The 22,182-nt window shown below is 36.9% G+C and overlaps 1 protein-coding gene across 7 annotated transcripts in view; it reads left to right on the top strand.

Moving 5' to 3' along the window:
* Positions 1 to 22,182, top strand: part of RNF111 (ring finger protein 111) — a 129,772-nt gene that overhangs the window by 60,729 nt on the left and 46,861 nt on the right. For all 7 annotated transcript variants that reach the window (XM_086710812.1, XM_086710811.1, XM_086710810.1 and 4 more), the window contains one exon: positions 13,864 to 14,762. In XM_086710812.1, coding sequence (XP_086566938.1) covers positions 13,883 to 14,762 — 880 coding nt within the window. In that variant the 5' untranslated portion in view covers positions 13,864 to 13,882. The remainder of the gene's footprint in view (positions 1 to 13,863; positions 14,763 to 22,182) is intronic.

The following is a 22,182-nucleotide window of genomic DNA, read 5'->3' on the forward strand; positions in this document are numbered from 1 at the left end:
AAAATATCCAAAACTGAATCCCTGCATTCTCTTTCCAGTTAACTTTATTTCCAACAGAGACTTAACGTTTCCTGTAGATATCCAATCAGGAGGTCCCAGACTGGGCATTGGCTTTTTTCTTCTTTCCTGTTTCCCTATATTATTTCTTTGTCTTTTTTTTAAAAAAAAATTTTTTTTTTCAACGTTTATTTATTTTTGGGACAGAGAGAGACAGAGCATGAACGGGGGAGGGTCAGAGAGAGAGGGAGACACAGAATCGGAAACAGGCTCCAGACTCTGAGCCATCAGCCCAGAGCCCGACGCGGGGCTCAAACTCACGGACCGCGAGATCGTGACCTGGCTGAAGTCGGACGCTTAACCGACTGCGCCACCCAGGCGCCCCTATTTCTTTGTCTTAAATGACTCTCACATTTTCCTATCCTGCCTTTTCCTTATTTCCTTATTTCAGCTCTCCTGTCTCCCCCACTTCCCCCCTCCCTCCACTCCCACCTTCAAAGCTGCCCTCTGCTCCCATCACAACAAAGCTTTCTCCCTGGTCTCTCTGACTTTTCCTTCAAGCCTACGTCTGTCATGACAGTACCTTCTCAATTAAATTTTCTAAACTGTGTTAAGTGGAAGCATAGAATTCCTCACTTCTTGATAATTTGACTCCAGCTTATTCCCTCCCACTGAAACAAAAACAAAAACAAAAACACCCATACCCCAAACATGAGAGTATTTAAATACTACCATCTCTGGCTACCATCATCTTGTACATCCTTCGTGGTTTGACATGGATGTCATCTTCTCTATGCAGCCTTTCCCAGAAACACCAGTTGCTTCCTCCTTTGTGTTCCCATGGAGGGTACTATTATTTATATCATTATTTATAGCATTCTATATTTTGGCTATTTACATTCTTTTGTGCTAAATTATGGATTTCTTGAAGGATAGGAGCCTGTATCTTATATCTTTGCCCAGAGATCTGGCATACAAAGTAGTTTTCTGTAACTATTTGAATAACTGAGCATTTTCGATATCAGTCAGAACTTTTCATCTTGACTTTTAGCCCACCATAATTTGGTTCCAGTCTACTTTAAAAAAAATTTTTTTTTTAACATTTATTCATTTTTGAGAGACGAGACAGGCTCCAGGCCCTGAGCTGTTAGCACAGAGCCTGATACGGGGCTCAAACCCACTGACTGTGAGATCGTGACCTGAGCTGAAGTCAGACGCTCAACCAACTGAGCCACCCAGGCATCCCCACTACCTACTTGTATTTCCTTGCTTATAAGGATGTGCTGACTGTTTCTTTGAGGTTGTTTTTCTTCAAAGAGTCTTGTCTAAGCCACAATAACTTTTATTTTTGTATTTTTGATTTTTATTTCTCCTATAGCATCTTTCAGCATATGTGACTATAAGACCAAATCATTGTAAATTATTGACAAAAATTTGTTCAAAATGGTAAATGTGTTTCTGTAAAGATTTAAGATTCTGGGGCGCCTGGGTGGCTTAGTCAGTTAAGCGTCCGACTTCAGCTCAGGTCACGATCTCGTGGTCCATGAGTTCGAGCCCCGCGTCGGGCTCTGGGCTGACAGCTCAGAGCCTGGAGCCTGCTTCCGATTCTGTGTCTCCCTCTCTCTCTGCCCCTCCCCCATTCATGCTCTGTCTCTCTCTGTCTCAAAAATAAATAAACGTTAAAAAAATAAAAAAAAAAAAGATTTAAGATTCTGTTTAGCAGTATGGTTTAATTCTATAGTTAGCTCTTGCAGATTGTTAAAATTTGATTAAGATATTAGGTGTATTAAAGCAGATAATTTCCATATTTTAAAATATTGATCATCTTTAAATTGGCTTCTGTCACTTTAAAAAAGAATTTTCAACTCACTGAGTTCCAATCTCCAAGGAAACCTGGTGGCCACTTGAAGTTCAGTTTTGGAAACTGGAAGTTTAAGAAATAGTAATCTCTAAGATTAGTTTGTAAATTTGAAGCTTTGAAAGTGGCAGATTGATTTCTTAAAGAATTACCAAGAATGAAAGATGATGGTTTGTTTTCCTTGTACATTATTTTTTTTACTTCTTACTCCTTTCAGTTATCCCAACAATACTAATTACTATTCTTTTAATGATGACTTTATGAAATGGTTATATGATAAATTATTATTTTCCAAGTATTAAAATTTCTTTGCAAAGGTAGCTCAGAAACAACATGCCTAAAACCATAGACCAGTATCAATAATTAAAAAGCGTAATCCATTTTTTAAAAAGGGAGGGGGGGGCGCCTGGGTGGCTCAGTCGTCGGTTAAGCGTCCCTCTTTAGCTCAGGTCATGAGCTCAGTTTGAGCCCCAGGTCAGGCTCTGTGCTGACAGGTCAGAGTCTGGAGCCTGATTTGGATTCTTTGTCTTTCTCCCTCCCTCCCTCTCTCTCTCTCTGTCTCTCTCTCTCTGCTTCTCCCCCACTTGCGCTCTCTATCTCTCAAAAAAAAAATAAACGTTAAAACAAAAAACAAAGTTCTCTCCTAGTCCAGCGGAGAAATAAAATATATTCTGTCTTTATTATTTTTTGTTCCTTTAAAAAATCCTGGTACTTTGATTTTTTTTTTTTAAGTTAATTTGTTATTAAGTTAATTAAGTTATTTTGAGAGACAGAGAGAGATGAGTGAGAGTGCTTGGGAGGGGCAGAGAGAGAGAGGAGGAGAGAGCATCCCAGGCAGGCCGTGTGCTGCAAGCCCAGGGCTCAATGCCATGAACCATGAGATCATGACCTGAGCTGAAATCAAGAGTCAGATGCTTAAATGACTGAACCACCCAGGTGTTCCCTTATACTTTTCGATTTTAAAGGGGGCAAGTGATTGTTTTATAAAAAATTCAAGCCACACAGAAGTTTGTAACACAAAAGTTGAAAGCTTCCAGCCCAGTGCTGTAAATCTCCCTCATACAATTTCAGTCCCAAACTAAGTATGTATTTTTCTATATGTCTTACATGCGCATATAAACAATAGTTGTTTTACAAAGAAAGGATTGTTTTATAGCAGCCTTATGTCAATCTGCTTTATTTTATTATTATTATTATTTTTAATGTTTATTTTTTAGGGGGGGAGGGGCCGAGAGAGAGGGAGACACAGAATCTGAAACAGACTCCAGGCTCTGAGCTGTCAGCATGGAGCCCATTGTGGGGCTAGAACTCACAAACCACGAGATCATGACCTGAGCCAAATTCAGATGCTTAACAGACTGAGCCACCCAGGTATCTTGCAACCTGCTTTAAAAAAATTATCTGTACTTTCTGTATCCTTTTGTGCAGAACTTACCTTATTTTTAAAGGCTGCTCAGCAGTTTTATTTGTATACCTTAATTTTATCTTAGTTGTAAAAATCAAAACTTGATTAGAAAGGAAAAACACTTGAATCAGATTTTTCCTTGTACCTATATATATATAGCTGTGTACAGTTCTTATTTAAAAAAATTTTTTTTGATGTTTGTTTATTTTTGAGAGAGAGACAGACAGAGCATGAGTCGGGGAGGGGCAGAGAGAGAGACACACACACAGAATCTGAAGTAGGCTCCAGGCTCTGAGCTGTTAACACAGAGCCCTACACAGGGTTTGCACTCATGAACCCTGAGATCATCACGTGAGCTGAAGTCGGATGCTTAACCGACTGAGCCACCCAGGTGCTCCCAGTTATTATTATTTTTAATTAAATGTTGATTATTCCAAAGTTCCAGTGAACAAAATGGCAAGAAATGAATTTGAATTATTAGTATGAATTTGAATTAATCTTTAAGTTTAATCTTCAGTGTTTCTAAAGGCATAACATGTCCATGATGATAGTATTTATGTTTTATATTTTAAAAAACTATGACTTTCTTATAATTTGTAACAAAGCCAGTTTGGAATCTTTCATCATACAGAAATGAGGTGTTGCTCCACTTAGATGAGTTGTCTTTTACATCCTGTTGTACAGTTCTGTAGTTTTTTGCATATAGATATTTTTTGGTTGATTCTTTTCGTTTTTTTGATAGAATATATTTTACATAACAGATTGTTAGCAGAATTTTTATATTTCATATTTCATGTTGCAATATAAATTCCAGAGTCCAGGCTTCTGTACCAGAAATGTTAGACATTGTGTGGTGTGCCCTTTGATTTGTAGTACTGCCTTCCTAACTGGTTGAAACTGACTCCCTGATACTCTTCAGCCTTGCCAGGATCGATACACCATTCATTTTGCTACTGGTCGTGATGTTACCATAATCATGGCTAGAGTAGTAGACTCTGTATATTGAACTCCACCTAGTTTGTACTGATAGGAGACCTAAATAGATGTTAGATGTATTTTCCTTTGATGACTAATACTTGAGGGTTTTAGAGTATTTTAAACAAGACAGACAAGATCATTAAGTTCATTGAGTAATAGAAACCTATTATTTGAGAGAGATTTACCTTTTTCCAAAAGTAGAAAGAAGGTCTAATATTAGAAACGAGGGAGCATACAGCTCCCCAGAGTTAAATCCTCCATAGTAGTGTAGAATTATTTGTTTTCATTGGTTTTGTGACAAAGAAACTTAGTCCTTTATTTTTATACTTTAAGGTTCTATAGGAACAGTTGATTGTATGCCCTTCATTCACTCTAAGGATTTCATTTAGGTGAAAGGAAAGGTCTTAAACATCATATTTCTTATCTCTGTAACTGCTCCGCTAGAAAAGGGATTAGTAACAGCTATTATGCCAGGGACTCTGCCAGGTATTCTCATTTAACCCTTTAAGCAGTTTTATGAGATAGATACTATTATCCCAATTTTCTAGACAAGGAGTTTAAGTAATCTGCCCAAGGTGACACAGCTAGTCAGGGGCAGAGTCCAAGACTTGAACCCAGATCTGTTTAGTATACAAATGAATGACACTTACTTTTGCTTGACTATTTATTCTTTTCTATTAGTGATTCCACTTAAACATGGAAAAATCACCTTCCCTAGGGCACCTCTGTGGCTTAGTTGGTTAAGTGTCTGACTCTTGATTTTGGCTCAGGTTATGGTCTCACAGTTCATGGGTTTGAGCCCCGTGTTGAGCTGTGTGCTTGCGGCTGGGAGCTTGCTTGGGATATTCTCTCTCCCTTTCTCTCTACCCCTCCCCCCGCTCGCGTTCACTTACTCGCTCTTGCGCGCGCTCTCTCTCTCTTCCTCCAAATACATAATCTTAAAAAAAAAAAAAAAAAAGGAAAATCGCCTTCCCTGTTTGTTATTCAGTATCTTTTTCCCGTAATGTTTTCCTGTAGTTCTTAGATAAGCTGTAGATTTTTTGATTATTATCATAATGCCTCATTTTCTCTAGCTTCATAGAATATTTTGAGAATATTTTATAAGACTTTTTAGTTTTACAATCTTCTGTTTGGTTGGTTGGTTGGTCAGTCAGCTAGTTCTCTTCCCTAAGTCATTTGCAAACAAGTCACGTTTCTGCAAAGACTTCATTCTACAAAGACTTCATTCTACAAAGACTTCATTCTACAAAGACTTCATTCACAGAGGAGCTTTACCTGAGATAGTCAACCCTTGTGAAAGTCTCTAAAGGTAAACATGGTGCTATCTGTGCTTCTCAGTTCCCCTTTGCTCTTTCAGAGGAGATAGTGTTCCTGGGCATACTCTCCTTGTGCAACTTTCAGAGTCTGACAGTTCTAAACTCCATTGTACTATATATACCTTCATTCCTTTTAATGTCATGAGCAATAGTATCTAGAGCAGCATGGAATGGAGGATGTCCCTGAATCTCCTTGCATGGATATATAATACGGCATTCCTCGTTATATTAGCATAGACCCATCCAGTGATACTCCTTGTCCTACCACCTCTCTACCCGGCTGATATCAAGGGTTTACTTTGGTACTGAGAAAAGTAAGAAATTCTGAGCTGCTTAACATGGAACTGTGAATAGATCTATGTGTTCTGGAGAACTGTGGATGACAGAGAATCTTTGAAGGTTAGGAGAACTAGAATGCTAGTTTCCCTTGTTTTATGATTTAAAAAATTTGCTAGTATTTTGGAGTCATATTAAAATTTCCTAATAATTTCTGCATAACTTTCATAGTAATTAATAGTTGTTTTCATGTAGGTCCTGTGTGTCTCTTGTTAAAGGTGACACTGGATATTAAATCTTTTTACCCCGATTGTGAATGGTATATTTTTGTTATTCTGTAGTATTTTCTAAGTTGTTTCTATTTGTTTAAAGGCAAGTCATTGATTTTAGAGAATTATTGTGGTATACACACATATAACTTCCCTGTGTTAGTATTTCCAGTGGTTTTCTTGTTGATCTCATCTGTTGATGTCATCTGCAAATAGTGACCCCCCCCAAAAAAAAATCACCTCCTTTTATTTATATCCATTCTCTGGTTTGAATGACTTGACTAGCCCTTCCGGAACAGTGTTATGTAGTGATGAAAACCTTCTTTTTCTTGATCTTGATGAGAACTAATCATCAGTTTTATTTTGTTTCTGAATTATGCAGGCCAAAGGAAACATGTGAGCTGAATCAAGCCACAATTCTCTGTTTTGAAGATTTATTTTTTAACACTGGACCTTGATACTCTCAGGGATATGAAAAGTGGTCTCTATAGACTTTCTGGAAGATGCAACTACTTTCCTATTTAATACTTACTATGAATCAAGAAAGCATATAGATCAGGTTACCAATTTTATGGAGGAGAAAATCTTTTGGTGCCTTACTATTGCCTTTTGTGATCAGTTTCTCTATTTCAAGAACTTTTTGGGCCCTCACATATAAAGTAAATGTCTTCTGTAGTTCTAGGACTGCGGCAACTGAAAATTAGGTTATGATAAATGTTCAAGAAGTCTTAGACATTATTAGTTAAGCTTCTGACTCTTGGTTTCAGCTCAGGTCGTGATCTCACGGTTCGTGAGTTCCAGCCCTGTGTTGGGTTCCACGCTGACAGCGAGGAGTCTGCTTGGAACTTTCTCTCTCTCTTTCTGTCCCTCCCACACTCACACACACACTCTCTCAAAATAAATAAATAAATTTAAAATAAAAAAGAGTAAGATACAAAAAAAAAAAAGAAAGAAAGAAGTTGGTTTTTAAATTTTTTTTTTTCAAGGTTTATTTATTTTTGGGACAGAGAGAGACAGAGCATGAACGGGGGAGGGGCAGAGAGAGAGGGAGACACAGAATCGGAAACAGGCTCCAGGCTCTGAGCCGTCAGCCCAGAGCCCGACGCGGGGCTCGAACTCACGGACCGCGAGATCGTGACCTGGCTGAAGTCGGACGCTTAACCGACTGCGCCACCCAGGCGCCCCAAGAAGTTGGTTTTTAAATGGAGTGGATGTTAATCCAGGTCCTCTGAGAAACAGATACCCCAACAGGATTAAATGTGCAAGGAATTGGGTTTTTTTGTGGTAAAATATACATCATATAAAATTTACTATTTTAACCATTTTGTAAGTGTGCGGTTTGGCATTAAATATATTCACACTGTGTTGCAACCATCACCACCATCCATTTCCACAACTTTTTAAATCTTTCCTAACTGAAATTCTGTACCCATTTAACACTAATTTCCATTCCCCTCTCCCCCTGTACTCTGTTGATCACCATTCCACTTTCTGTTTCTGAATTTGGCTAAGTACCTCATATAAATGGAATCATACAGTATTTGTCCTTTTGTGATTGGCTATTTCACTTAGCTTAATGTCATCAAGCTTCATTCATGTTGTGGCATCTGTCACAATTTCCTTTTTTTTTTTTTTTTTTTTTAAGCCTATATTCTTTTAGAGCAGTTTCAGGCTTACAACAAAATTGAGACTGAGGTTTATGAGAGACTTCTCATATACTCTCTGCCTCCACACATGCATGGATAGCCATCCCCTGTTATCAACATCATTCACCAGAATAGTACATTCTTTAAAAATTTTTTAAATATTTATTTTTGAGAGAGAGAGACAGAATGTGAGTGGGGGAGGGGCAGAGAGAGAGAGACAGAGAGAGAGGGGAAGACATAGATTCCGAAGTAGGCTCCAGGCAGTGAGGTGTGAGCACAGAGCCCATCGTGGGACTTGAACCCACAAACCATGAGATCATGACATGAGCTGAGGTCATGCTCTTAACTGACTGAGCCACCCAGGTGCTCCTCCTCCCCCCCTTTGTTAAACCAAAGATGAACGTAGATTGACCCATTGTCATCACTCAGATATCTATAGTTTACCTTAGAGTTCACTCTTGGGATATGTCTGTGGGTTGAGACAAATGTATAATGGTATGTATCCCTCATGATAATGCCAGACAGTTTTTCATTGCCCTCAAAATCCTCTTTGCTTTACCTGTTCATCATCCCTCAGGCCCACTGCCTGCAACCACTAATCTTTTTGTCTCCTTAGTTTTGCCTTTTCCAGAATTTCTTGCACTGTAGTTGGAATCATTCAGCATATATACAGCCTTTTCACGTTGGCTTCTTTGACTTAATAATGTGCATTTAATGTTCCTGCACGTCTTTTCATGGCTTGATAGCTCTTTTCTTCTTAGCACTGAATAATATTCCATTGTCTGGATGCACCGCAGTTTATCCACTCACTTCCTGAAGGATATCTTGGTTGTATCCAAGTTTTGCCAATTATGAGTAAAGCCGTTGTTGATATCTAGTGCAAGTTTTTATATGGATTCCTTCAGTTTTAAGACTGAGCAGTATTTCACTGTGTATTTACATCACATTTTGTTTATCCATTCATCCGCTGATGGACATTGAGTTTGCTTCCTCTTTTTGGCTGTTGTGAACATGTGTATCAAATATCTGTTTGAGTCCCTGCTTTCTTTTAGGTATACAACTAGAAATGGAATTGCTGGATCATATTGTAATTGTCTGTTAACTTCTGAGGAATTGCCATATTCTTTTCCACAGCTGCTGCACCATTATACATTCCCACCCGCAGTGTACAAGGGGTCCAGTTTCTCTACCTCTTAGTGATACTTGTCACTTTATTTTTTAGATAATAGCCATCCTAATGAGTGAGAAGTAGTATCACATTGTATTTTTGACTTACATTTCCCTAATGATTAGTGAAATAATTAAGCATCTTTTTATGTTCTTATTGGCCATTTGTATATCTTCTTTGGAGAAATGATTATTCAATTCCTTTGCTCATTTTCAATTTTAGGTTTGGATTCTGAGTGTTGCTTACTATTTGACAAGTCACTTAAACTTTCTAAGTTTTAGTATTTTGATGGAGCTAGACATGCAGAATATTGTATATGGCACAAAGTATGTGCCCACAAATTGGAAGATATTCTTTTTTTTTCCCTTTAGTGTTTTATAATCTGTATTTCTCTCTCTCCGCACTTTGTGAATTTTGTGAGGGTTAGGACTGTGATCTTAATTTTATAATGTCAGTAGTTGGATCATTGTATCATGCAGCCCCTGATACACACCATAATGGACCTGCTGGAACTGTTGATTCAATAAATGCAGTTTAAGTGTTCTGTGAGTTTTATCCTGGAAGTTTTTTACATTATCCCACTTTCTTTTGCACTCTGATAACATTATAGCTATAATTGCTTCTTCTGGAACCTTTAGTGTATTGTCTGTAATTGTTTATTTCATCTTGATGCCTTTGGTCAGCAAGAATCAAGTGAATTATTTGATAGCTAACAGTCTATCCTCTGAACATTATTTCCTAGTTAGGTGAGGTTGTCTTAATCATTGGTCTTTTTTCACATTTTTATTATATCTAGCCGCCTAAAAGAAGTTGAGTTTGGCCATATCACAATAGTTATTCTGACTAACTTCCTTCTTTCCATCAGGTATCAATCACTCTGAAAGTTAATTATTATTTGCTAATAAGTTTATCAAGGTTACCCTCACTCTTTTTCATAATTGAGTATATTATCAGATTGTGTGCTCCTACTACCTGTAAGAGCAGAACTGTCTCTTTAAGAAATTTAGTTTCTTGGGGTGCCTGGGTGTCTCAGTCAGTTGAACTCATACTTCAGCTCAGGTCATGTTCTCACAGTCATGGGTTCGAGCCCCGCATAGGACTCTGTGCTGACAGCTCAGAGCCTGGAGCCTGCTTTGGATTCTGTGTCTCCCTCTCTCTGCCCCTCCCCGACTTACACTCTGTCTGTCTCTCTCTCTCAAAATAAATAAACATAATAAAAAATTTTTTGAAAAAAAAATTTAGTTTGTTTTGATGGGGCGCCGGGGAGGCTTAGTCGGTTAAGCTTCTGACTTTGGCTTGGGTCATGATTTCCGTGGTCCTGACTTCAAGCCCCACGTCAGGCTCTGCTCACAGCTCAGGGCCTGGAGCTTGTTTCATATTCTGTGTCTCCTTCTGTCTCTCTCTCTCTCTCTCTCTCTCTCTCTGTCAAAAATAAACATTAAAAAAATGAAAAAAAAAGAAATTTCGTTTGTTTTGAGCGTTTTGCTAATGTAGTTGTGAGCCCAGAATGGTGCCTTTTGGGGTGAAACATCTTTCTTGCTAAATGAAATTTTGACTATTCAAAATATGTAACAAACCGTATTGTCCATACTATTTAGCTGTAAGTAGTGGAAGTTATTAAGCATTTAGGTGTACTAGGAGAGAGTATTCTGTCAGGTACTTGATTTCACTGGCACTTAGTAAAATAAATATCAATAAAGGAGAGTTAAAAATTCAAAACATGTTCTAATATCCCAGTGGTATAAGTATTATTTTTTTTCCACTTACATGAAAAAAGTGGATAAATAGTGGACATAGTTCTAGTTCCTTTTCTGATAATCTTTAAAAGTTGTATAGAAAAATACAAAATCATCTTATGGATGTTTTTAAAAATCTTTTAGAGCTCTGTAAAATCTCTCATCAAATTTTTATTTAAACTTAACAATACTTATCATTGGTGGTTAATGTTCATACCAGTAATAATGACTTGTTATAAAACATATTTCAGTTTAGAAGTAGAGTTCCTCAAAGTTGTATCCATAATCTTAATGAGTTTTTACTCCCACTTCTCACATAAGTGTAATTTATTTAAAAAAAAAAATTTTTTTTTTTAATCTTTATTTATTTTTGGGAGAGAGACAGAGTGTGAGCAGGGGAGGAGCAGAGAAAGAGGGAGACACAGAATCCAAAGCAGGCTCCAGGCCCTGAGCTGTCAGCACAGAGCCTGACGCGGGGCTTGAACTCACGAACTGTGAGATCATGACCTGAGCCAAAGTCGGACACTCAACTGACTGAGTCACCCAAGCGCCCCACATAAGTGTAATTTATGATGTAAATTGCCAAATCCTAACCCTAATTTTTAGTTCTGAAAGTTAACATTTTTAGTCATTGTGCTTTTTTTCACGGAAGGTTTACTACTAGTTGTGTATCCTATACTAATATCAGGAGTAATTGGTATGCCACTTTCATGACATAGCAATAAAATGATCGGATCAAACTCACAAAGAGGTACTAGTCCTGTAGATTCAGTGTTGAAACAATGTATAATAGCAAACCAGCCCTGATGTGGCTAAGGAGATAGATATATCTAGTACATATTTAACCTCCTTTTTAAATTAGCTCAACCAATCATTTTTATTGAAATAAAAGGCTAGAGGGGTGCCTGGGTGGTTCAGTCCATTAAGCATCTAACTTCGACTCAGTCATGATCTTGTAGGGCATGGTTTCAAGCCTCATGTTGGGCTCTGTGCTGATAGCTCAGAGCCTGGAGCCTGCTTCAGGTTCTGTGTCTCCCTATCTCTCTGCCCCTCCCCCACTTGTGCTCTGTCTCTGTCTTGTGCTCTCTCAAAAAATGAATAAACATTTAAAAAAATGTAAAAAAAGGAAATAAAAGACTACATTATGATTTCATCAAATACCAAAGAGTTTGTAACCTTCTTTATTGATTCTTTGTGTTAGTTTTGCTGTGTTTTTAGTTAAAAACTGCAGTACTGGTATTTGTTTCTTTTCATGAACTTCTTTTTCTCAGTTTAAAATAAGAACATGAATTAAAGTACTCCCTTGGTGGGAACAGTTTAGATAACATGGGGTGTTAATTTTGCATTTGATGTATGCTTGACAGATTACTCTGAGAACAGTTATTGGTGTGCAAACACACGCATGCCCCCCCTTCCCTCCCCCCCCCCCCCCCACCGGCCACCGTATACCACCTGTCCCTTATTCTCTCCCTGCTGTCAGCTGGACAGATAAAATTCTCCAAAACCCAGAGCAGAGTTAACCATAAAGAGTTCCATTATTTTGGCTTTGGGGCATAAACTAATGGAAAAGAAATCGAGTTTAATAAATTATGCAATGAATCACTTCTTTGTAAATTTACTTATGGATTCCTGTTCTCAGAAGTGATCTGTCCTTTTGGCAGGTTTTCATTGCCTCTCAGGATCTCCATTACCAGGACTCAGAGGGTAACTTAGTAATTAAGGGTGAGGAGTCTGAAATGGTTTTTTTTCTGCAACATATAAAGCTTATGTTTTCAGTGATCCAACTCGTCAAGACTCCTGGGAGATGTAGACTTCTGGAAGATCCCCAGATTTTTCCAAATGACGTAACACTTGATGGGATTGGAGAGGGGTCCATAGTTATCTTCTACTTTCCCTCTTGACTTTTTGACAATGGCCTTATGGAGGTAGAATTCACATACCATTACAATTCTCCCTGTTTAAGTGTGTACGTCAGAGGTTTTTACAATATTCAAAGTTGATTATCACCACAGTCAGTTTTAAAAACATTTTCAGTTCACTGAAAGTAACCCTACACTCTTTGGCCATCACATCCCAATCCTGTTCTCCTGCCCCAGGCAATGACTACTCTACTTTCTGTCTCTATAGCATTGGCTGTTCTGGAAGATAGTGGTTACAACTCCCAGTAGGTGGAATGACTGGAAGGGGATTTCTGGGATGCTGGTTATCTTCTGTTCTGTGATCTTAGAGGTTACATAGATAGATACGTTCATTTTGTGAGAGTTCATTGAGCTATAAATTTAGAATATATGTGTCTGTTATACTTAAGTAAATGCTTAAGTTAAAAATGTTAACATTATTTAATCATATTTTGCTCTTGTCACAATTAACTGCCTTTTAATAAATACATTGCATTTTGAGTCATATTTATTTATTACTTTTACATTATCACAGTTCTTGTGTATACATTACATTAATGTAGGTGCATTAATTTAAGTCCTGTTGCTCAGCAGCCCCTGATTTCAGAGGTAGAAAGATTTAGGTTAGTTTTAGGAAGTTTGGTTTTATGTTCTGGTCTACTGCTCTAACTGAGTGATCTTTAGCAACTCACAGTCTTAGCTGGAGTCCTTCTGCATGTATCTAAAACTTTGGGAAATGCAGTAATTGTGTATTTTGTCTGTCATTGAGTTCAGATTCTCATCAGAGAACAAAGTAGTATGAAGAAAAGAACCATGGGAAAGAGAAGATATATTTTTACTAGATCATTATTTATAGTAATCTTTCTAATATGGTAACCATCTAGATGTACAAGAAATATTTAATTACCACTTTCAGGATACCAGGAGAAACACATTGACTAATCAGAATCGTTTGAATGCTAGTCCTTTAATCTCTGATTACTGTAATAGGTTTTGAAGAAATTGTTAGATTTTGACCAAATATGTTACTGAAGGTAGTAAGATACTTAGTAAGGTTTTAGTTAATAGAAGTTTTCAAGTAGGCTTATGTTCTATAATCTTTACTATATTTCTAAAAATTGAGTATGTGGAAGAGGTATCAGAGAAATACGCCTTAAAAGAACAGTAAAATGACTTATAGCCATTTTATATCCTGATATATCAGGGAAGGACAGTTCTGCCTTATTATAGGGATGTTCTCAGTGGAATCTGAAACTCTTCAGTTAGTATAATAAAAGACATTAACCATCTTTTTAATCTCTAATTGTGTCTTTTAGGCCTCCCTTAAAGTTTCCCATGTCTCAATGGACTCCTGAATATAACAAGCTCTATACCTTAAAAGTGGATATGAAGAGTGAGATTCCTTCTGATGCGCCAAAGACACAGGAGAGTCTGAAAGGGATCCTCTTGCATCCACAGCCCATTGGGGCAGCCAAAAGTTTTCCTGCAGGAGTTGAGATGATTAACAGTAAAGTGGGGAATGAATTCTCTCATTTGTGTGATGATTCTCAAAAACAAGAGAAGGACATGAATGGTAACCAACAAGAGCAAGAAAAAAGTGTTGTTGTGAGGAAAAAACGCAAAAGCCAGCAGGCTGGCCCTTCTTACATGCAAAATTGTGTTAAAGAGAACCAGGGAATATTAGGATTGAGGCAACACCTAGAAACACCAAGCGATGAAGATAATGATTCCTCTTTTAGTGATTGTCTTTCTTCTCCTTCATCTAGTCTGCATTTTGGAGATTCTGACACTGTGACTTCAGATGAGGATAAAGAAGTCTCTGTAAGACATTCCCAGGCAATTTTGAGTGCTAAAAGTAGAACTCATAGTGCACGGTCCCAAAAGTGGCCTCGGACAGAGACAGAATCTGTTTCAGGATTGTTAATGAAAAGACCCTGTTTTCATAGCAGTTCATTAAGGAGACTTCCATGCAGAAAGAGATTTGTGAAAAATAATTCCTCACAGAGGACACAGAAACAAAAAGAGAGGATATTAATGCAGAGGAAAAAACGAGAAGTATTAGCCCGAAGAAAATACGCGTTGCTCCCCAGTTCTAGTAGTTCCAGTGAGAATGACCTCAGCAGCGAATCCTCTTCCAGCTCATCAACTGAAGGAGAAGAAGATTTGTTTGTTTCTACCAGTGAAAACCACCAAAACAATCCAACTGTTCCCTCAGGTAAAAATGTTTAAGTTGAGCAAAACCTGCTATTGCATTGTGTTTGTGCTTAAGTTTTTTCTACATTTTAGTGGATTTCATTGCTGTGAGAAGGAATTGGAGGCTCGATTAACTTTTATTTTTAAGCCATATAAATAAACTACTGACTGTAGTATTAAACCATGACTCTAAGATCCAGATTTTTTCAGATAGCTCTGTGATAGATTTCTTTCACATTCAACCACAGTAGTAACACTAAAAAAGTAATTAATATTATTTTTCCTTTAAGTACTCTGTTCTTATTGTTTACTAGTTATCTTGTCTTGATCTTTATAATTGAGAAATAATTTCAAGTATTTGAGAGGTGCTTTTATTCCAATACTAGAACACAAACTTTTAGTCCTGACAGTGCTCAGTAGAGCATGTGATTAATCAGTTAAAATTGAATAACTGATAGAGGACTAGCTTGAGTGCAGTCTCCCCTCCTCACAGTAAATATTATATTTAACTAGCATAAGATTATGTACAGTCTCTGAAGTACAGGTATGTTCCATATATACCGTTTTTACGGTTTGTTGTAATTTAAAGGAAGTTGATGAAGTAAACGTTGAATAAAGTCCGAATTGAGGGAAAAGATTAATTTCATGTGAAAGAATGGGGGAGGAGGAGAGCTTTTTAAAGGGCTAAGATCATGGTTTGTAATAGTGACACAAAGGTTTCCCAGTCTTTGCCTGATGTCCTGCTTGTCAAGGGTAGAGCCTGCTAATAATCTACTGTGCTGATATGCCATTTTTCCCTGTTTCTTTTCTCCTTCTGTAACGGGTTAAGTACAGAAGTACTTACCTTCCAAGATTCCCATTTCTATTTGTCTATCTGTGCCAGAACCCTGAAACCAGTAACTTTGATCTTTAGTCTAAGCCATGTCCAGTTTATTTTTTTTTAACCTACCCAAGTATTTAATTCTTTTTTTAAAAAGTTAATTTATTTGTTTTGAGAAAGAGAGCACACATGAGGGAGGGGCAGAGAGAGATGGGGAGAGAGAAGAATCTCAAGTAGGTTCTGTGCTGTTAGTGCAGAGCCCAATGCAGGGCTCAGACTCACAAACTGTGAGATGATGACCTGAGCAGAAAACAACAGTTGGATGCTTAACCTGCTGAGTCCCTCAAGAGCTCCTCCAAGTATTTGTTTTAAAGAGTTCATTGAGATCATCTACAGCTGGGAGGAGGTTACAGCAACCATTCTCTGAGGTCTTTTGAGAAAGAGGGAGGCGAGAATAGGAGTTGTCTTGCTTAATTGCCATATTTTACATTTTGCCACATATTTGCCATTTTTCTCAGGGGGTTAGAATGTGAAGACTTATTTGGGGAAGAGGGAGCAGCAGAGCCCAATTTCTGCTTGAAATTAGCGAGGCAGAAGGGTTGGTGCTGTGAGGCAGAAGTTCCAAGGAGCTGGAATTTGTAGGAGGCATGAAGATAGAGTTGATGTAGGTCAATATCAGTGTTGTTTCTAGGAAGTAAGGAGTTCATATACTCTCAACTTTCAAGATAAATGCAAACTCTAGAATTCATTTTTAAATCTTATTTAATACTTTCTGTAGCATGTGGTTTTTACTGTCTTTGGAAGTGTTGCATTATTTCAACATATTTTCATACATTTAAGAGGAATGTTTGTCTCTGGAAACACAAAGCCAAACACTGAAACAAAATTCTTTTATTTTTTTTCCCTGGCTTTTAGACCAGTGTTTTGTTTTGAACTAATTTATTTGTTTTTTAAATAATGGTTTAATAATAACATTCTCATAGTGTGGAATTTTAAAAATACCAAGAATGTTTAAAATAAAAAACAAAAGTTTACCACTTCTTCTTAGGTCCCAGTTTTATTACCCAGAAGTATTCAGTTAGCAGTTTCTTCTGTTAACAGAAAATGTGGAAACATATATAAGGGTAAATAAATACGAGTTTTTAAAATATTAGTGTGTATGGTTATCTCATTTTTAAAAAATGGTTGCATAGTATTTCCTTTCTTTGGATATTTCATAATTTATTTAGCCAGGTTATGTTGGTGAATATTTGCTGAATTGAACAGCCTTGTATGTACAGTTTTGCATACCTATGCGAGCATATCTTGAGGAATAATTTCTAAAAGTATATAGGAAGTTAACATGCATTTTAAAATTTGTTAGTTATTATCATCAGAATGCCCTCCAAGGAGTTTTCATCAAGTTCCTTTACCTTCCAACAGTAGATGATGTCATGATGATAGTAAAAATACCTACTAGCCCTTTTCGGGTATTTACTCCATGCTGGTAATGTTCTGAGTGTTTATATGTATTTCTCATTTCATCCTCCCAGCATTCTTAGGAGGTGTCTTCTGTTATTATCACCCTCATATTACAGATAAAGCCTTTGTAAAACCATTTTAGAATGATTTATATTCAGAATTAACTGAAATATTGATGGGACATAGTTCTATTTTCAAGAAATTTCAGCTCTCAAAACCTGACTTGGATTCTTAAGAGAAGGGTTTTTCTTCTAGATTTATTTTTAGGGCTGGCTTTCAGACTCCAGTTCTGGTATGGTTTTGTGTGTTGGGAGTTAGGAGAGGGTTGGAATATCTCAAATTTTAATTAGATTTATCTACTATAATAATATGATTTGTATGGATGGGTATTAGTTACTCTGGAGGTGCTAGGACAAAATTTTTACCCACTATCCTTCAACACTTACTGGCTACTGCTATAGTGAGCTGATGGAAAGAATGTTTGATGTGTTATTTTGTTGTATCGTCAAACTCTCTAAGATGTAACAGTTGTATATACTTAACTGGTTTTACCAAGTCATCTAAGAATGAGTTGTCAGTACTTATATTGTATAACAAGCATTAGTTCCGATGTTGTAATCAGTAGACTTCTGGGAAAACCCTATTTACCTCATCCTCATTAATTGTTTTTTAAATTTATTATGGCTCTCTTTTTTTTTTTTTTTTTTTAATTTTTTTTTCAACGTTTATTTATTTTTGGGACAGAGAGAGACAGAGCATGAACGGGGGAGGGGCAGAGAGAGAGGGAGACACAGAATCGGAAACAGGCTCCAGGCTCCGAGCCATCAGCCCAGAGCCCGACGCGGGGCTCGAACTCACGGACCGCGAGATCGTGACCTGGCTGAAGTCGGACGCTTAACCGACTGCGCCACCCAGGCGCCCCATGGCTCTCTTTTTAAGCAAAGGAAGCCAAAATGATATGTGACTTAGGTTGTTAGACTTTGAGTTATTCCCAGTTGCCAGTTAGTTGAGAATTTATACATCCAGTTTTGTACCTGATGATATTTGCCAAGAGCTTCAGATACTTCAAAATAACCTAATAGAAGCTAAGTTTGAGAGTAGATGTTAAATTTTAGTGACATATTTCTGTGATCTATTCAGTGAACCTTATCTGAACTGCTTAAATTTTTATATAGTCCTTGTATTAGCACTGGAAAATGCACATTTATTTCCCAGTTGTTGCTGTTTAATGACTATATTTTTATTCACAGCTTAAAATATGTATGTGTGTGTGTCTGTACACACACACACACACACACACACACACACGTATATATCCAATAGATACATACTCATATTTTCCAGTTGCATGCCATACTGTATTGACTTAAGTGTTCTAAAAGTTTACTTTTAGGGGCACCTGGGTGGGCTTGTGCATTCATGCCCTGCATTGGGCTCCACAGCCTGGAGCCTACTTAAAAAAAAAAAGTTTACTTTTAAACTTTAAAAGATAACCTTTAAGATAAATTTGAGGGGCGCCTGGTTGGCTCAGTCAGTTAAGCGTCCGACTTCGGCTCAGGTCATGATCTTGCAGTCGGTGAGTTCAAGCCCCACTTCAGGCTCTGTGCTGACAGCTCGGAGCCTGGAGCCTGTTTCGGATTCTGTGTTTCCCTCTCTCTCCGACCCTCCCCTGTTCATGCTGTGTCTCTCTCTGTCTCAAAAATAAAAATAAACATTAAAAAAAAAAAAAGATAAACTTGAAGATAACCTTTGGAATTATAAAGTCCTAATAACTAAGAGTTATATTTGTGAAAATTTCTTTTCCTCCTTTTCCAGATAGCATTGATAGAGCTGGGTTTTTTGTTGTTGTTGTTTGTTATTTTTATATGGAAATTTTCACACATAGAAACAGTTACACGTACATAATCTAGCTTCAGTTTTCAACATTCTGCCATTCTTCATCTCTCACCCCTCAATTTTTTTTTTTTTCCTGGAGAATTTCAGAACAATTTCTAGATACCCTACCATTTAAGTTATTTTATATATTGCATATTTCCTGCAAACTGGTATTTAGATCTAAAAGCTTGATTTAATTTAACTTCAGGAACACTTCCTTGGTTCTGCTGTGTATTTCCTATTGTATCACTTGTTAAAATTGATTAGAGGGTTCTGATGGTGTCATTCTGATCCTTCCACTCTAAAGTTCCCCATCAACATTTCATGTAGTATTAGCAACAGCTTTGATGATCTTGCCCAGATCCGTTCTTTCATTTAGGGGTTGCAAAATGTTGACTTTCTAAATCTGTCATTCTGCTTACATTTATTAATGAAGGTTCTTCTACAAAGAATTCTTCAACTAACTGGTTATTCTGAAATGAGTCCATATGAGAAAGGCAAGATGGATGCTTGATTTTACCACTTTTCAGAATGAATTGGTGCTCTAGCAGTATCCAAAGAGGAGTTTTCATTTTTTTTTTTTTTTCAACGTTTATTTATTTTTGGGACAGAGAGACAGAGCATGAACGGGGGAGGGGCAGAGAGAGAGGGAGACACAGAATCTGAAACAGGCTCCAGGCTCCGAGCCATCAGCCCAGAGCCTGACGCGGGGCTCGAACTCACGGACCGCGAGATCGTGACCTGGCTGAAGTCAGACGCTTAACCGACTGCGCCACCCAGGCGCCCCGGAGTTTTCATTTTCAGGTATCATTATGAACTCATGGGTTTTAGCATAGTTGATGTATAGCAATCTTTTTATTCTGTTTGATGTTCAAATAGTTTCACCTTTGGCCAGTGGGATCATCTTCAAGTTAGGTTTATGTCCTTTTGATACCACCCCAGTGGTCTTTGACAAGATGGTCTCTGATAAAACAGGATGGTCCAGATCCATAGTTTACATTTCCTGCCTCAAACCTGGAAACAACCATTTTTTAAAAACTACTCCTCATTTCCTTTCATTGCTGAGTTATAGTTAGAGGCTATAGACTGGGAATTAAGGTGTTTGTTGTTCTACTGAGTTATTATTGCATTTCAGCATTTTTCTTTTAGTGTTTATTTACTTTGAGAGAGCGCTAGTGAGGAGGGTAGGTGCAGAGAGGGAGGGAGAGAGAATCCCAAGCAGGCTCTGCACTGCTAGCGGAGAGCCGAGCATGGAGCTTAAACCCACAAACTGCGAAATCATGACCTGACCCGAAACCAACAGCCAGACGACCAACCAACTGAACTACCCAGGGGTCCCACTTTTCAGCATTTTTAATGGACAAAGTTAGGAATATAAAGATTTTAGAAAGAGATAAATCATTAATTTTTATATGACTATTTCCATTGAAAGTTTAGGATTAGGGATTTTTATGTAAACTTCTGTTTTATATTTGGATCTCTTTACTCTTACATTGAAAACTGTGATTCTTAATAACAATCGCTTTTTGGCTTTATCCTGTACATACTATAAATACACATAAATGAACATTCATAAATGAATAAAAATGAAAATATTTACAATTTACAATATTACAGTTATTACTAAGAGCAATGCTAATAAAGATTTTTTTGGGTTCCTTTTTGCTGTTGGTCAGTCTTCTTTGGTTATGCCATTGATTTAATATGCATTTAGGTTCATTTGTTTCAGAGTTTTTCTTTCTTTAAGGTATTTGTTAAAAGCTTTAATTTTGCTTTTTAATTATGTAAAACATTTACCTGGTTACAAAGTCAAAATTTTTTGTAATTAAAAAAAATTTACTTATTTTGAGAAAGACAGTGTGAGTGTGGAAGGGGCAGAGAGAGAGAGAGAGAGAATCTCCAGCCTGATGTGGGGCTTGAATTCATGAAACTGTGAGATCACGACCTGAACTGAAATCAGGCATTGGATGCTTAACTACTGAGCTACCAGGCGCCCCAAAGTCAAACCTTTTAAACAGGATTGTATTCACTGAGCTCTAGTTTCCCACCTCTGCCCTCTCTTCCTATCTTTCTCTTTGTCACAGATAAGTGTTTTCATTACTTTTTAATTTTGTTATTCCATCTTTTTTCCTGTTCAATAATATAAATAAAATATGTGTATTATTCTCTCTCCTCTTACCAAAAATATGTTTGTTGATTTTTTAGTTAACAATATGTAAAATTGTAACAATATAGAGAGATTATAGAGGAATTAAATCTATATTTCATTCCTTTATTCATTGCTTTTCGTTTATTTTTTTTTACAGCTTTATAGTATTCCATTGTATAGTTATACCTAAGGATGTTCAGCTAATTTGTTGATGAATAGTTTACAGTCTTTTGCTGTTATAAACAGCACTGCAATGAATAACTTTTGGTATATGTTATTTAATATTTTTTGCCATTGTATCTTTGGAATAGAATTCTAGGAGGGGATTGTTGGGCCAAAGATAAATCCATGTATTATTTTTAAAATAATAGCTAAATTTCTTTCTGTTTTTTTGATGCCCACCATCAGTATTTGAGAGTGTCTGTTTGTCCAAAGCCTTTCTATCAGAATTTATTGTCAGATTTTAGATTTTTGTGTCCATGTGATAGGTAAGAAATAGTATGGCAGTATATTTTTAATTTTTTAAATAAGTAATGTTGCATATCTTTTCATATCTTTAAAGGTAATTTTATTTTTTTGTGAGCAATCTGTTCGTATCTTTTGCCTGTTTTTCTATCAGGATATTGGTCTTCATTCTTCCGCTCATTTTTAGTGCTTTATATATTTTATAATGGGATACAGAAACTGTATAATCACACATTTCCCCTGAATTGGTCATTAGTCCTTTGACTTTGTTAGTGCTTTTTTACCATACCAGATTTTTTTTTTTGGTCAAATTTATTGACCTTTATCTTTACTATTTCTGGGTTTTGAATCATAATTAGGAAAGTTTTTCCCACTCCAAGTCAATGAGAGAAATAACCCATTTTTCCCCCTGCTCTTCCCCTCTCTATTTACTTTTTATTTTACATTTAAAGCACAGATCTATTTGATGTTTATCCTCAGGTACAGTATGAAGAATAGATCTGTTTTGTTTTTTTTTTTTAATGTGGCTGTCCAGTTGTCCCAAATCACTAAAAGGTTTCTTTCTCCTGTTGACTTGAGATACCACCTTTGTTATATGTTATATTTTCATAGACATTTGGACCTATTTATGGAGTTTTCTTTATGTTCCATTGGTCTCCATATACTTGAAGC

Source organism: Puma concolor, chromosome B3 (genome assembly GCF_028749965.1).
Source record: "Puma concolor isolate L17-30 chromosome B3, mPumCon1.1.hap2, whole genome shotgun sequence".
In the NCBI taxonomy this organism is placed as follows: Eukaryota; Metazoa; Chordata; class Mammalia; order Carnivora; family Felidae; genus Puma; species Puma concolor.